The following is a 14,841-nucleotide window of genomic DNA, read 5'->3' on the forward strand; positions in this document are numbered from 1 at the left end:
ATATAGCTGATAAATCAATTTAAATGGTTATGCTTATCTATTTTGACTTGTTGTTCAACCAGAAAATTAAGAAATTGTGAGCATTTCAAGAATTTGAATTTTTTGAAAATTAACGATTATTCATCGTTAATGATATCCTTATTTTATAATAGATGACAATAATGAACCAGAAAATAATTGAATTCGGATTCAAAGCAAAAAAAATCAATTCAATCATAATTCCTCTCAAAATAATGAACTAAAAGATTTTTATATTCCATTCACTCATTTGATTTATATTATGTATTTCCTTTTGCCATAATATATGATACTTAGCATAACTTTTTTTTTCAAAATATTTTACTATCAGCTCATTGGATTAACGATATGAAACATAACATATGAAATGAGTTTATTCTAATTTTCAGAACTTGTGCAACAAAATAATAGGTATGCTTTTTAAATCTTTTATTATTGATTTAAAACAATCATTATCTTAAACCCGAAAAGGGGGAGAAAAAAAAAGTTTTCTTGTACTTTTTGAATTTCAATTTTGAATTGTAATTCAAATGTTGGGCAAGAAAACTGATTTTTATTGCATTCAAAAATCCCTTTTTCAACTAAAAATTGAAAAATGATTTTTGAATGCAATGAAATCTTTATAATTTTTAGTAACAAAAAAAATTACTTGATTTCTATCTAATAAAATTTGTATTGCTTTCAATTCAAAAAGTTTTCAAAATCCGTTTTCAAATGCTTATCAAGAATCTCTTGTTGAGTGGATTACTTATAAACAAGATCAAAATAAGTCAAGCAGTAGATTTATCAAATGGTGTTATCACCATCAATATAGATGATGATTTTGATGACAGTAGTATTCAAGATCAAATTTTTACAAACAATGTTGGAAAAGTTAACGTTGGAAGTAGTGTTACGAAATTAAGATACTTCTCTGGTATTGAAATGATAAAAACGTTTAATATTCAGTCACAAAACGTAAATAAGATACCAGATCACTACTTTTATGGATCAAGGAATATCGAAACAGTTACATTTGTCAATAATATTGTGATTGGCGTTTCATGTTTTGAACAATCAACTATTAAAAATATCGATTTTTCAAAAGTTACAGAAATACAGTCAAATGCATTCAGATATTGTTACAATATCAAATCAATTAACTTATTACAATCGATCACTCTTAATATTTATTCATTTGCATATAGTGATTTAGAATCTGTTATTTTACCGGATTCAATTTCACTAGAACCGTTTTGTTTTTATTCATGTACAAACTTAACATCAATTGAGTTTAAAGGTAGTTGTACTATTGGTCATTATGCATTTGCTGATTGTTTCAAATTGTCAAATGTTACTCCAAGTCTTGAATCAATTGAATCATTCGGATCATTTTCATTCCGAGGATGTTCAATAAAGAATGTTAGACTTGGTCAATGTGAATTAAATATCGGAGTTTTCCAAAATTCGAAGATTGAAACAGTTGATGCTATTGACATCAAATTCACATCTAAAGAATTTAGAGGATGTCGAAAGCTTCGATACGTAAATATATCAGGAAAATTCATTACTAGTACTGATAATAGATATGATCGTCCTCCTGAATATTTTGAATATTATGCACTAAATGAAATGGATGATATATTACGCAGTTATCATACTATTTATCAAGCTTTTGGAAACTATGAATTCCAACATGCTTTATTATTTGAAGATTGCATTTCATTGGAAGTTTTCAAAGCAAATAACATGCCGGAAGTGATAGATTCATGTTTCAGAAATTGTTTGAAGCTCAAAGAGATTTCAATAAATGCGCATATTCTCAGTCCATGGGCATTCATGAATTGTGTTTCTTTGGAATCAATCAATATAGCAAGCGTTGATTCAATTGGAGATGGATGTTTTGGATGATGTGAAAACTTGAGAACTGTGATTGGATTGGAGACAGAAAAAGATTATGGATCAAACGTTTTCTCAGATTGTCCTAAATTAGTTGTTAATGAACTATTTTATGTTGGAGTTGAAATGTTCTCAATGTGCAATTCTATTACAAGTGTTATATTTAAAGGATCTCGGTTAGAAAGAGGATTATTTATGCATTGTCTCAACTTAGTCAGCTTTGAATGTCAAGGTCAAGTCAATGAAATTCCAGATATATGTTTCTATGGATGCATAAATCTTGTTGATGTCGTTCTGCCTCCCTCTGTAGAAACTATTGGAAATTTAGCATTTTGTAATACATCTCTCAAGAACGGATTTTCATTTCAATATATTCGAAGGATTGGAGATCTCTCTTTTGCATATTCACATCTAAAAACAGTAGCATTGAATAACACCGAATACGAATATCATAGAAAAGAAGAACAGTTTATGTCTGATTCAGACAGAAAAGATATTATTTATGTTGCTCCATTCAGGAGATGCAATGAAATCACAAAAGTTGCATTTTTAGGAGAATATCCTCCAATGATGGCATTTTTTGATGAATGTGATAATATCAGAGAAATTGAAGTTCCAACAGATAATTTCATTGTTGATAATGGAATTATATATGACAAAGATAAATCAACTATAATATCTTGTTCTCTATTATGTCCTTATGAATCATTCACTGTACCTGATACTGTTCAAAATATTTATGATTTAGCCTTATATGGAACGAAGAAATTAAAGAATCTTACTTCAAATCATGCACTTGAAATAGGTATTGCTGCATTCATGAAATCTTCTCTTGAGAACATTGTTTTAGATGATCAAATAGAAGGAAAATATTATGAATCACAATATGCTATATTTGGATATTCGAAGAACCTTAAGAATGTTGTTTATAAATGTGAACAAGCATCCTATTTTGATTTTATTTATTGCGAAAGTCTTGAAAGTATACAAAGTCAATTCGAAAGAATCGCGCTTGGAGCATTTTACGGTTGCAAATCATTAAAAGAAATAGATCTTAAAAACTCTAGACATCTCCAACATATTTGTTTCCGAGATTGTTATTCACTCAAAAGAGTTGAATTTGGAATACAGATCGAAGAAATTTACCCATGTGCATTTAAAAACTGTATTAATCTCGAAGAAGTAGTATTCGATCAAAGATGCGAATTGAGGAATATAAATTATGAAACATTCATGAACTGTATTCGTTTAACATCTGTTACATTGCCACCCAATTTACAGGTAATTTCTGTTCGAGCATTTGCAAATACTTCCCTCAATGAAGTAAGAATTCTACCTAGCATGCATATTGAGAACCATGCATTTGATTTTTGTCCAAATATTAAGATTGTTACAACAGCAGTTTATGAACATGAATATATTGATTATAATCGAGGTGATAGTCTTGTTACTACATTAGGAAAACAGAATTCTACATACATTGTTCCAGAAGGCCTTGTGTATTTTGATCCTCTTGTTTTAGATTCAAACATTGTATTTAATGAAACAGTTGGAGCATATGAGAAAGATTTAGGAATTAGAACAATCATAATTCCAAACTCAACACAACAGATTTATGTTCGACCAGGGCCAACAGCTATTCTAAACTCCCTTTTTATTGAGAATTATTGTTATGATGGCCAACAAATTCAGATCGAACACATGTATGAGTATGTTTGGATGGCATATACTTACTCTGGTCAGTATTTTTATCCTTATGATCTTGAAATTACGGGCATGAATTTCATGGTAGATATTGATTGTCCTATTCCAGTGCCAACATTGTATGCGCCTAATCTTGCTCCTGGAGAAGAGGATAATATTAATATTCCTGTTGTTAGAGCTCCATGTCCAAATACAACGGAACAACATGAGAAAATATATTTAGGATCTGTAAATCATAAAAAGGTTTATATCAAAAATGGTCAGGTAGTTAATCTAAATTCAAATCCTGAACAGACAAACCAGAATTCGTCTTCAGAAGAACATTCTGGTTCTCAGAGTTCGGTTGATACAAATAATCCAATAATATCAATATTTGATCAAAATTCTGCAAACACAAATACAAAATTAACAACAAGAGAGACAATTATCATCGCTGTTTGTGCATCTGTTGTTGTTCTTGTTATTATATTTTCTATTGCATATGTTTACATGAAAACGAAAGCAACAGAACCTTCAGATGACAGCGATGTATTAGAAATGGCAGAAGAAACGATTCAAGCTTCAACTGGTGTTACATTTGATAATCCATTATACATGACGACTGCAGCAGTATCAGATGATCCTTTTGCAAAAGATTTCCAAAATGAAGATTATAGTAACAAATTTTATATAAATCAACGCGATGATGAATAAACAATTTTATTTAATGAAATTTTTAAGTACATTTTCCTCATAAAACTCCATATTTTGTATAGATTATAATGCAAATCCCACTCATCTTAAGTTTTATTGCGCGAATATCAATCAGGACTGTTCCTGGTCCTTTGTTAAAAGCGTTTTCGAGCAAATCCTGATTTTGTCTAGACTATAATAAAGGGCATTTTATTCTTAAAGTTTATTCTATATATATTTAGGAATTATTATTTATTACCATTCTTATACGACAAACTTACTAAAATATATAAATTCGGTCAATAGAAGTCCATGTGTAATTTTCTTTCTGCATTTGATTAAAAATTTCAGTTCTTTTTGATTGATTTTCATGAATTTTTCATATATAAAAGGTGACAATACTGTCAAATTAAAAAATAAATGAAAGAAAATCAATGTAAGAAATTAATATTTCATGGTTCAATTGCCGTTCTGTATATTATTTTTGTAATGTTAATTACAATCAATCTGTCATTTTCACAAAGAACGCAAATAATTGGAATAATTCCACATCCTTATTCAATTAGCTATTTTCCAGCAAATGATCATTTCGTTTTATCTCCATCAACAACAATATGCTATAATTCTATTAAGCCGCAACTCCAATTTCAAGCACAACTTCTTTCAGATTATATAAACCAGCAAACATTAATGCCCGTCAAATATTCAGGTGTTATATCCGATAAATGCTCGATAATACTTGATATTGGCTATCCTGATGCGAATGAAGAAGCATATAAACCGACAATTACCTCAGATTCAATCTCTATCAACGGTAGCACAGAAAAAGGTTCATTTTATGGAATTCAATCACTTAGAAAAATGATACCCGTCCAAAAAACTCCCAAAAAGATCAAAATTTTAACCCAAGAAATAATAGATCGACCTAGATTTTCTTACAGAGGCTTACTCTTAGACGTAGCTCGTTATTTCCGTACTGTTGAAGAAGTGAAGAAGTTCATGGATATAATGGCCCTTCATAACATGAACTTTTTACACTTCCATTTAACAGATGACCAAGGCTGGCGAATAGAGATACCGAAATACCCTGATCTTACTCGTATTGGATCTCGTAGAAGACAAACAAAAGGAGATGGCATACCAATTTCAGGTTTCTTCACAAGAAAAGATATTTTAGATTTAATTGAATACGGACAATCCCGTCAGATCACGATTATTCCCGAAATAGATCTTCCTGGTCATGCCCAATCCGCCTTAACCGCTTATCCAAAGCTTGGATGCACAGGCGGTCCTTACGAAGTTTCCGAAAGATTTGAAGTTCATTCTGACATGCTTTGTTATGGAAATCCTGAATCAATGGTTTTCATAAAAGACGTTCTTTCTTATGTCATGGATCTCTTCCCATCGAAATACGTCCACATCGGTGGTGATGAAGCTGAAAAAAGTCAATGGAAAGCATGTCAAAAATGCCAAGCAAAAATTCGTGAACTTGGATTTGTTGACGACCAAATCTCCACGAAAGAGGATAAATTGCAGAGGCATTTAACAATAGAGCTCAGTAAAATCATCAGTTCGAAAGGAAAAGAGATGATTGGTTGGTCCGAAATTGCTCATGGAGAAAAAGTTGAAAATTCAATAGTTATGAGTTGGCTTCGAAATAAGAATAATGAAATGCCCGAGAAAGATAATTATACTGTCATTCTCACGCCAACAAATCCGATGTATCTCGATTACCTGCAAGAAAAAAGATCCAACTTGAATACACTTGATAAAGTTTATAATTACGAGCCAATAACTGAAAATCACAATGATAATGATGTGAGTAGATTTATGGGAATCGAGGCTTGTATGTGGACTGAATATACTCCAACATTTGAAAGTGTTATGACAAAAGTACTTCCTCGTGCTGCAGCTGTTTCTGTTGCTCAGTGGTCTTTCCCAAATCTCAAGAACTATCAGAGTTTTCTAGGTGATTTGGAGAATTTGAAAAAGATTTATGAACTTAATAATTATGTATATTATGCGGATTATTAATATTAATAATGTTTTTTTCTTGTTTTGTTTTTTTAAAAAAATCTATTCTCATTTGATAAAAAGAATTTATATATATGGTATGAATGCATTATAATTAGAGCGTAAATAGTAGAGAAGGAATCTTTTACACATATATAATAATAAAAACTATCAAAAATAAGATTGATTAAATTCAATTTCAAGGTTTAAGTCTTTAAATTTACACCATTCCAGAAAAATACGAGAAGTCACAGAAAAATCGAATTATAGTCTGAGTTTATGAATAAGAGTTTATCAAAATTGAATTATCATTGTCATTTTTTGATTTTACTGTGTAAAAATATGTGCAAAATCCTCGGACTATAGGATTAGCCTTGAGTATTAAGGAAAAAGATATACTTTTCATGGTGCTTCACGCCAATAACTGAAAATCGATCATTTGAATTTTGAGAACTATTTGGCCGGCCAAGATTTATAATGAAACACACAACACCCATTAAAGCATGCATTTTTGATAATGATGGCACTCTCCTTGATACAGAATGGGCATATGAATGGTCTCATGAACAATTAACAGGTCATAAAATGGATATGGCTCTAAAAGCAAAATTAATGGGAAAAAGTTCAAAGGAAACATGCGAATTAGTTGTTAAAATGTACAATCTCAATGAAACACCAGAAGAATTTGGCGTTAGAAGAACTGCTCTCCTCGATACATGCTGGAATAACATTAAATTACTCCCAGGAGCAGAAGCATTATGCAGAAAGCTTCATGAAATGAATATCCATATGGGTGTTGCTACCGCATCCAGAAATCATGTTTTTGCACGCAAAATTTCCGGAAATGAAGAGTTTTATAAACTTTTTGATCCAATTATCTGCGGCAATGATGTGAAAATTGGCAAGCCGGCACCAGATATTTTCCTTGCCGCTATGAATAAATGGCCTGGAATCAAACCAGAAGAATGCCTCGTTTTTGAAGATTCTCCACTCGGAATCAAAGCAGCAAATCGCGCTGGGATGCCATCTGTATTCATACCAGATCACAGATTAAATGTACAAGAGATCTTAGCTGCAGGAGATGCAGTTCCTACAATAATTATCCCATCTTTGGAGAATTTTGATTTCAGCTTGTTTAATTGGGCCAAATAAATATTATCTATCTGTCAATTTTTAAGTATTTTCTCTAAATATAAATTATTCTAGAAAAATTCGATTTTTAGACTTAAAGAACAATATTATTAGGAATGAAAACTTCACTGAAATCTAATTTCAGCATAATGAAAGTTTGAAACGTCAATATATATGATCCATGAAATGTTGGAAAGATCATTTTTCTCTGAAAAGAATCCGTTCCTTTAATTTGATAATTGTTATCCCCAATGGAGTAGGAATCGCTCTGACTTTATTTAGATTAATTTTCATTCAATATGAAATTTAAACATTCAGCATTTATTAGCGTATAAATGAGAGAACATTTCTTGCTTAGTTAATGGTAATGTTCCGAAATCGGAATTATTGATTTTCTCGGTCAATTCAAAACCAATTAATTTGAAATCGTAAATATCAATATTTGAAAGTGAAAAATTATCAAATTTGCATGTGAATTTGGATTAATTAACAAACACGCTTTATTCAGGACAAATAAACAAATTTTTTTTTAAATCAAAGGTAAAATTCATCCAAAATCATCAATAATTGTAGTGTTCAAACTAATTTTCGATTGGATTTTCGTAATTCTCTTATTCTTGATTAAAATTATTGAGACGAGAGCCAAAATGGAAATAAGTACAAGGGCACTAATTGAAATCAAAACAATGACATAAGTAGCAAGTTTTTGGGCTGGTGGTAAGTTACATGGAACAAAACTAAATGATGGGAAAACAACATTTTCTGTGTAAATATTTGATTTATTTGAATGTAACTTCTCATAAAGGAACGTGATACCATATTCTAATGTATTATTTTCAATATATACTTGACCAACATTTAACAGATATGTATTTCCTTCAATTCCTGAAACAAAATTTGATTCAAAGCTTAATAATTCAGAAGTATCAGAATATATGATAGAATATGTATTTTTCTGATCAAATTTAGTGAACTTTAAAGCATTGAAGTAATTGTTATTAAAAGATGTTTCCATTCCAAAATAAATTTGAAAATAAATTGGAGAAAACTGAATTGTATTATTTGCAAAAACCGTATATTGTGATGTAAAATTAAAATTTGAATGAACAAGTGGCTGCATCTGATGATAAATATTGTTATTATAGAGTCGCATAATTGAAAGATCAACTTTTATTGTATATGCATCCAAGAAATCATTTGGTTTTAAGTTATAAACAGTTGTTTGATTTATATGTCCGGTATATGAATCAAAATACAGCGGTCGCTCTGTTGATTGATAACTTACAAATGTACCAATGCTATCACAATAACAGTTATCTTTTAAAGCAAAAGTACTAACGCAACAGCAAATGTAAATTGTACTTGGAGCAACTTCAAACCAATATATATTCTGAATTTGATAAAAAAGTGAGCGACTAATACCTATTTTTCGAACTGAATCTCTGCATAAGATGCATGTTCCATAATGAGCGTTGCTTTTTATGTTTATAAAAGAGCATTTATCAACATCTAGGCCGAAATATTGGTTTTCAGAAATTATAGGCTTGTTATAGGAAGTATAATTTTCAGTCCCAGGATCTCCAATAAATAAATTCAACGCGCGATATATATTAAGGTCTGAAATATCGTGACTTGTACAATTTTCAAAATTAACGGCTGTATCATTCGAACAATTAAGGATATTACAATTGAAAAGCGATATATTATAAGTATTGTTTGTTAAAATAATGTTTTGAAACGTACATTCTGTAAATCGAAGTGGGCATGTCGAACAAAAGCAAATTCCTTCGGTCATGTTAATAAAAAAGCAGTTAGTAAATAAGTTTGAATCATTTTCGTTTGAATTAACTTGAAAATGATAATCTTTTGAATTTAAATCAAAAAAGAATGAATTTTTAACGAAATAATTCGGGCAGTTTATGCTAATTGCACTATTTTTAATGTCATAATATGAAATATTAATCATATTGGCGCTTAATTTGCAGTTTTCAAGGACAATAGGAAATTTTTGTAAACCAATAAGATGCATACTTTGAGTCACCTCACAATGATCGTATTCTACGACTCCCTTATTGAAATAAGCAGAAAGTCCTTCTTTTGCTATGCACCCGATAAATGAATTATGTGTAAAATTGGTGTGAATGTTTCCGCTTATATATACGCTTCCTCCTTGATTAAATGCATGACAATTCGAAAAAAACAGTATCAGTCGTTTCCAAATTTAGATTATCGCGTTCAAGAAAAATTGCGGAACCTTTTAATACATCGGATGTGAGATGAATAAATACACACCAGAAAATAGTATAATTGTTCAACGCAGATGGTATAAAAACAATTCTATCCAGAGATTGATATCTGATTTCATTCATTTTATATATCTGTCAATTTTTTATTTCTGAATTACATTAACAAGCTAATATTGCATTAAGGAAATAATATGATGTTCATTGTTTTATTCCAATTCTATGAATTAATTCAAAATATAGTTTATTGAAATTCAAAATTTGATAATCCACAGATCAAGATAATTTAGCTGTTATCACTAAATGATCCGAAAGATGTTTGGATAAATCAAAAGTGATATGATTTTTTATTTCAAAAATGTCTAATGCGAATATTTTTTCATCATTCTTATTTCTTCCAAATTTCAAACTGATGTCACATGTTGTAATTTCATACGCCTAAATATTTTCAACAGTGAAACAAGTTTTATTCGAATTACGAACTCAATTTTAGATTCTACCATAAATACTTGTTATTTCTACGGATGTAATTCCTTTGGTAGTGATGCTATATCTTGCGATCAAGGTACCAAGTTTGTTTTTGAGAAATCCAACTTTTTCAATTCAAATTGCGATTATTCTTTAATTTCTATGGAAGATAAAACAAACTCCTTAAATTGCATATCATTGACAAATTCAAAACTCAGCTCTGAAGTTATATCCAACTCGATTTTATACGGAATTTCCAATTTTACGATCAAAAGCTTAAATATTTCAAATAGTTATGCAAACAATTCTCAAATATTTTACAAAAATTTCAATAATTTTATAATATCTTCTTTACTTGTGAATAATTCTCAATCTCTTAACTCTTTTACTTATGGTTCCCATGAAAAACTTAATACGAGCTCATTTTTCAAATATATATCAATTACTAATTCAAAAACCAAATATTCTTTTCTTTGTCACAGTTCAAATACAAATTTTGAAAATATTTACATGAAAAATGTCGAATGTCAAGATAATATTTATTTTCATACTGACCATAAGATTGATATCATTCATTGCTACTCAGATCGAAAATTTAATATTTTTGGTGATTATTCAATAAATGAAGTTTCTTATGATTATTCAGATACCATTCCTGTTTCTGGTTACTATGGCGATGCTAATCTTGATTTCCTTTCAAATAATTCATATAAACTCAGTAAGAAAACAATAAATGAATCAATAGTTATACATGATTTGAAAAGTGAATTTAAACTTAACAAAGTTATCTTTCAAGACATAATGACTAGTTCATTGAATGGAGTTGGTGGTGCTATCTCTATTTGCTGCTTTTCTTCGAATATTGAAATCACAAATTGTAAATTTGATTTTTGTAGGTCAATGAGTTCAGCAAAGAGAATTTGTGGTGGTTGTATAAATATTGTTGGTCATAGCACATCTACAATCATTAGAAATGTTTATGCATCAGATTGTTTGGCTGGAAGAGGTCATTTCTGTGATATTTATTCTGATAATTTGACTAATTTAACAATGGTGACAATTTCTAAATGTTCTTCTTTAACTGAATACACGGATGCAGTTACTAGTTACATTTACTTTGATAATATTCATAAATCATGTAACATATCAAACAATTACATGCGAGAAGTAATGATTTGGTCATATCTAAGAAGCGAATTTAAAGATTGTGTTATTGCATCAAACAAATTGATTGAAGGAGAATCATATATTTCGAGTTCATTTTTATCTTTAACAAGTTGTTTTGTTTACAACAATAGTTATAATAGTACTAATAATATAATAACATTTAAATATGATGAATTTGAACTTCATAACTGTTATTTGCTTATTGAAGAAAACTACAACTTTTCCAATTCCATTGTTTCTAATTCATCAATCAACAATATTACTTTAGAAGAAATTCATAAGCTTGCAATTTCAAAGAATATTGGATGTAATTTAAGTTTAATTAAGTATGCAGCAGCATTTGCATTATGGAAGATTATTGTAATTGTTTTAAGTATTCTTCTTTTGATTGCAATAATCGCTGTTTATTTCATTGTTGGTCAAAATCGCAAATACAAGCGTTTGGAAGATAGAATTAATCTTGAAAATGTTTATAATAAGGATTTCGGATAAATTATCTATATTTTGTTTGTTATGTAATAAAAATTATTTAAAGTAAATAATTTATCTAGAAGAGGCAAACCCAAATTTTAGCTAAAAGTGACAGGGAAAATTGCTCGGTTCTACATTCAAAATAAATTTCATTAATTTTTACGTACATATTAAGGTACTTATCTTCTACATATATAATCTTCATTAGATATATACATGATAAATAAAATTCATAAAACATTAAAAATAGTAGTATATGTTGACGGGTTTTGTGACTTTTTTTGTAAACGTAAGAATTCATACATTTTTGAGCGATTTTGTATCATTTTTTTTTACATATGAAGTAAAAAATGTATGATTTTTACGGTTTTTATTCTTACGTTTTTGAATAAATCAAGATTTAAAAATTTTCAGAATCGTAAGAAATTTTCACTAAACCCATACATAATGAAATAAAAAAAAATAAAAAAATAAAAAAATAAACTTTAAAAATTCATGTCTTACATTTTTTGAATAATTTATTTTTTTAATTCGTATGAAAATGAGTGGATCAAGATTCGTAACCGTCAATCAATTAATGGATGTTCTTTCACCAATTCTTGAAAATGTTAAACAAGTAGATGTTTATTTCGATGATTATGTAGAAAGTATATATTATAAAGGTAAGTTTAATATTAAACCTATTGCTTTTGCATTTGATAATAAATTAATTGAAAATGCAAAAATTTGGGAATTAATTCCAGATATTGAATTTATAACAAATATTAATGATAAATGGTTTAAACGAATTCCAACCACAAAAGTTCTTTGTAAATTAATGATCAAAACTGAGGAAAAAGAATTTAACGGGTTTAAATATCATCCAAATAAAGTTTCAGAACTAGAAAATGAAAAACTTCAGAAAAAATTAAACGATAGACTTTCAAATGATCGTATTGAAAAAATAAATAAACTAGCAGAAGTTGCATTTAATAATGAAATATTTGATGAATATAACCTTGAACTCAGTGATGGACTTTAAGTCCTGGGCACTTTGTGCCTTGAGCTTTAAGGACCCGGGCTCAACGAGTCATGATTTATGAAATCAATAATTTGATTTATTCGCTCTTCAATAATTTCTATTCTTTTTGTTAAATCATCAATTTTCATTAATGAGGTGATTCTTGATTGAGGAATAGATTTTAAACTAACAACACCTTTTATTTTTGAAATTTTGAATCCATGACCCTCCGGGTCTTGGACTCTGTCCTCAACTTTAAACATTTTATTCAATTTACATGTTGTCAATTCTTCAAATAATTTTTTATTATTAGCATAATAGTCATTAAATTCATCAACAGATGAAAAAATTTTTATTTCAGTAATTGGTTTAACAACGTTTATTTTTTGTTGAACATTTTCACTTTCATTTATTTCTTCCTCCTCTGTTTCATTTATTTTTAAAATCGGTTTCATTTATCATTAAATAAAAAATTAGAATATAAGTGATGAAATATATTTTTTAATTAATATTAAATCAGAGATGGCGGCAGGATTCTTTAAAAAATTATGGGAAGGAATTAAGAAAGCTGCAAGTTGGGTTCATCAAAAGATTATTAAACCCGTTGCAAACTTTTTGGCACCAGTAGCGAAAACGGCAGGAACTATCATAGGAGGAGTATTAGGTGCTAAAGCAGGTAATCCGGCGATGGGAGCACAAGCAGGTAACGCAGTTGGTGGAATTGCTGAAGGAATACTTAATAAAATAGGGGTAGATAGTGGAAAAATAAATAAATATTATTTTTATCTTAGTATCGGTTGTAGTCGACGATAAACCTTATCTCCTTTATTTAATACTTCCCTTACCGGAACATTAGGTGCTATTTGTTCAGCAACGTCACTAATTGCTTCTTTATTCTTAAATATCCAATTTGCTCCTTTCTTAATCCCTTCCCAAACTTTATGCGCTCCTCTTTTTACTTTATCCCACAGTTTCTTAAAGAATCCTGCAGCCATAGTTGATTATTTCATTAAAATTAAAAATTCATTTTCATCTTTTAATTTTGATTTTTTATTTAATAATAAATGACGACTAACTATTTAGTGCCAAACACTAAACCGATTAATGGAAATGTGTTTCATTCATTCGAAAAGATAAATGAAATATTCGCAAAGAATGATGGAAGAAGATATTATAGAGAACTTGAAAGTTCATGCTATGACTCTGATGCTCCATATTTTGATGATAAACAAACTCATTTAAGAATTACAAATCCGGCTCATGATGTGAACCAATTAGGTGACACATATATTAAACGCAAAGTTAAAGCAACTCTAGTTTCAAATAAAGCTTTCACATGTGATGCCGCTTTTAAATGCATGCGTTTATTCGTTGGTTACAAATCATCAAATCAAAGCTTTAAACAATTAGAAGTAGAAACCGAAAGAGGTGATGCGGTTATCTTCAGATGGATTGCGCCCGTGAATCTTTCGCATTTGCAACATATAAACCAAAATCAGAAAGGAAAGTTAAAAAGTTTGTTCATTCGTTATATAATAATGTTCAAAAATATGATAACTCAGTATGTGGTAAATATATTGACCCTTCAGAAGTTTTCAAGAAAGCAAATGAAGAAGTTGATGTCACTTTTGATATGATTATTCCGGTAAATGATTTGTTAGCATTTCAGGCGTTCGATGATTATCCTAAATCATTTGGTGAAATCATTCTTAAATATTATGTTTTCAGGGATACTTTAGTATTTTGTCAGGTTGACCCGTTAAGAGTTGCTGATTTACAAAATTACGTTTATGAAAAGATAACTGATGAAAATTATGAAAAGATTATGAATCATGTTTATAAATATGATCGCAAATTCCAACAAATCGGACTTCCTGCCAAATTAATTACAAGCTTAGCCGCTACATCTGCTGACGCAACAGTTGAAGACGTTATTATTTCATGCACAAAGATGGAAGTTTTAGAGGATAAATGCATTACACCAGGATACGGTTTAATTGAAGAATCAGTTAAAGCAATACCACGTTTATTTAGTAAGGAAGATCCATTCATGATTCCAGCTCAACATATTGACGT

The 14,841-nt window shown here is 29.4% G+C and overlaps 6 protein-coding genes and 1 pseudogene across 7 annotated transcripts, besides 1 other annotated feature; 6 read left to right on the plus strand and 1 right to left on the minus strand.

The window, feature by feature from the left end:
* Positions 1 to 732: 732 nt before the first annotated feature.
* On the plus strand, positions 733 to 1,908 carry TVAGG3_0906200 (antigen BSP-related family; the record flags this gene model as incomplete). The annotated part of the gene is made up of 1 exon (XM_001321472.1): positions 733 to 1,908. One exon carries the CDS (start codon positions 733 to 735, stop codon positions 1,906 to 1,908), a length of 1,176 nt encoding a protein of 391 aa, XP_001321507.1.
* Positions 1,909 to 2,091: 183 nt separating this feature from the next.
* TVAGG3_0906210 (ribonuclease inhibitor domain-containing protein) lies at positions 2,092 to 4,293 on the plus strand (the record flags this gene model as incomplete). Its single annotated transcript, XM_001321473.1, has 1 exon — positions 2,092 to 4,293. The coding sequence occupies one exon, from the start codon at positions 2,092 to 2,094 to the stop codon at positions 4,291 to 4,293; it is 2,202 nt and encodes a 733-aa protein (XP_001321508.1).
* Positions 4,294 to 4,683: 390 nt separating this feature from the next.
* TVAGG3_0906220 lies at positions 4,684 to 6,362 on the plus strand (annotated as a pseudogene). The gene has a single exon: positions 4,887 to 6,306. A coding segment is annotated over exon 1 (1,420 nt).
* A 391-nt stretch (positions 6,363 to 6,753) lies between these two features.
* TVAGG3_0906230 (pseudouridine 5'-phosphatase protein) lies at positions 6,754 to 7,470 on the plus strand (the record flags this gene model as incomplete). The annotated part of the gene is made up of 1 exon (XM_001321475.1): positions 6,763 to 7,437. One exon carries the CDS (start codon positions 6,763 to 6,765, stop codon positions 7,435 to 7,437), a length of 675 nt encoding a protein of 224 aa, XP_001321510.1.
* Positions 7,471 to 7,803: 333 nt separating this feature from the next.
* TVAGG3_0906240 (uncharacterized protein) lies at positions 7,804 to 9,923 on the minus strand (the record flags this gene model as incomplete). Its single annotated transcript, XM_001321476.1, has 1 exon — positions 7,964 to 8,431. One exon carries the CDS (start codon positions 8,429 to 8,431, stop codon positions 7,964 to 7,966), a length of 468 nt encoding a protein of 155 aa, XP_001321511.1.
* A 1,005-nt stretch (positions 9,924 to 10,928) lies between these two features.
* Positions 10,929 to 11,786, plus strand: TVAGG3_0906250 (uncharacterized protein; the record flags this gene model as incomplete). The annotated part of the gene is made up of 1 exon (XM_001321477.1): positions 10,929 to 11,786. One exon carries the CDS (start codon positions 10,929 to 10,931, stop codon positions 11,784 to 11,786), a length of 858 nt encoding a protein of 285 aa, XP_001321512.1.
* A 63-nt stretch (positions 11,787 to 11,849) lies between these two features.
* Positions 11,850 to 12,013: a mobile genetic element.
* Positions 12,014 to 12,342: 329 nt separating this feature from the next.
* Positions 12,343 to 12,786, plus strand: TVAGG3_0906270 (protein of unknown function, DUF4108 family; the record flags this gene model as incomplete). The annotated part of the gene is made up of 1 exon (XM_001321478.1): positions 12,343 to 12,786. The coding sequence occupies one exon, from the start codon at positions 12,343 to 12,345 to the stop codon at positions 12,784 to 12,786; it is 444 nt and encodes a 147-aa protein (XP_001321513.1).
* Between the last annotated feature and the right edge of the window lie 2,055 nt (positions 12,787 to 14,841).

This window comes from Trichomonas vaginalis, chromosome I (assembly GCF_026262505.1).
Source record: "Trichomonas vaginalis G3 chromosome I, whole genome shotgun sequence".
Taxonomy (NCBI): Eukaryota; Parabasalia; order Trichomonadida; family Trichomonadidae; genus Trichomonas; species Trichomonas vaginalis.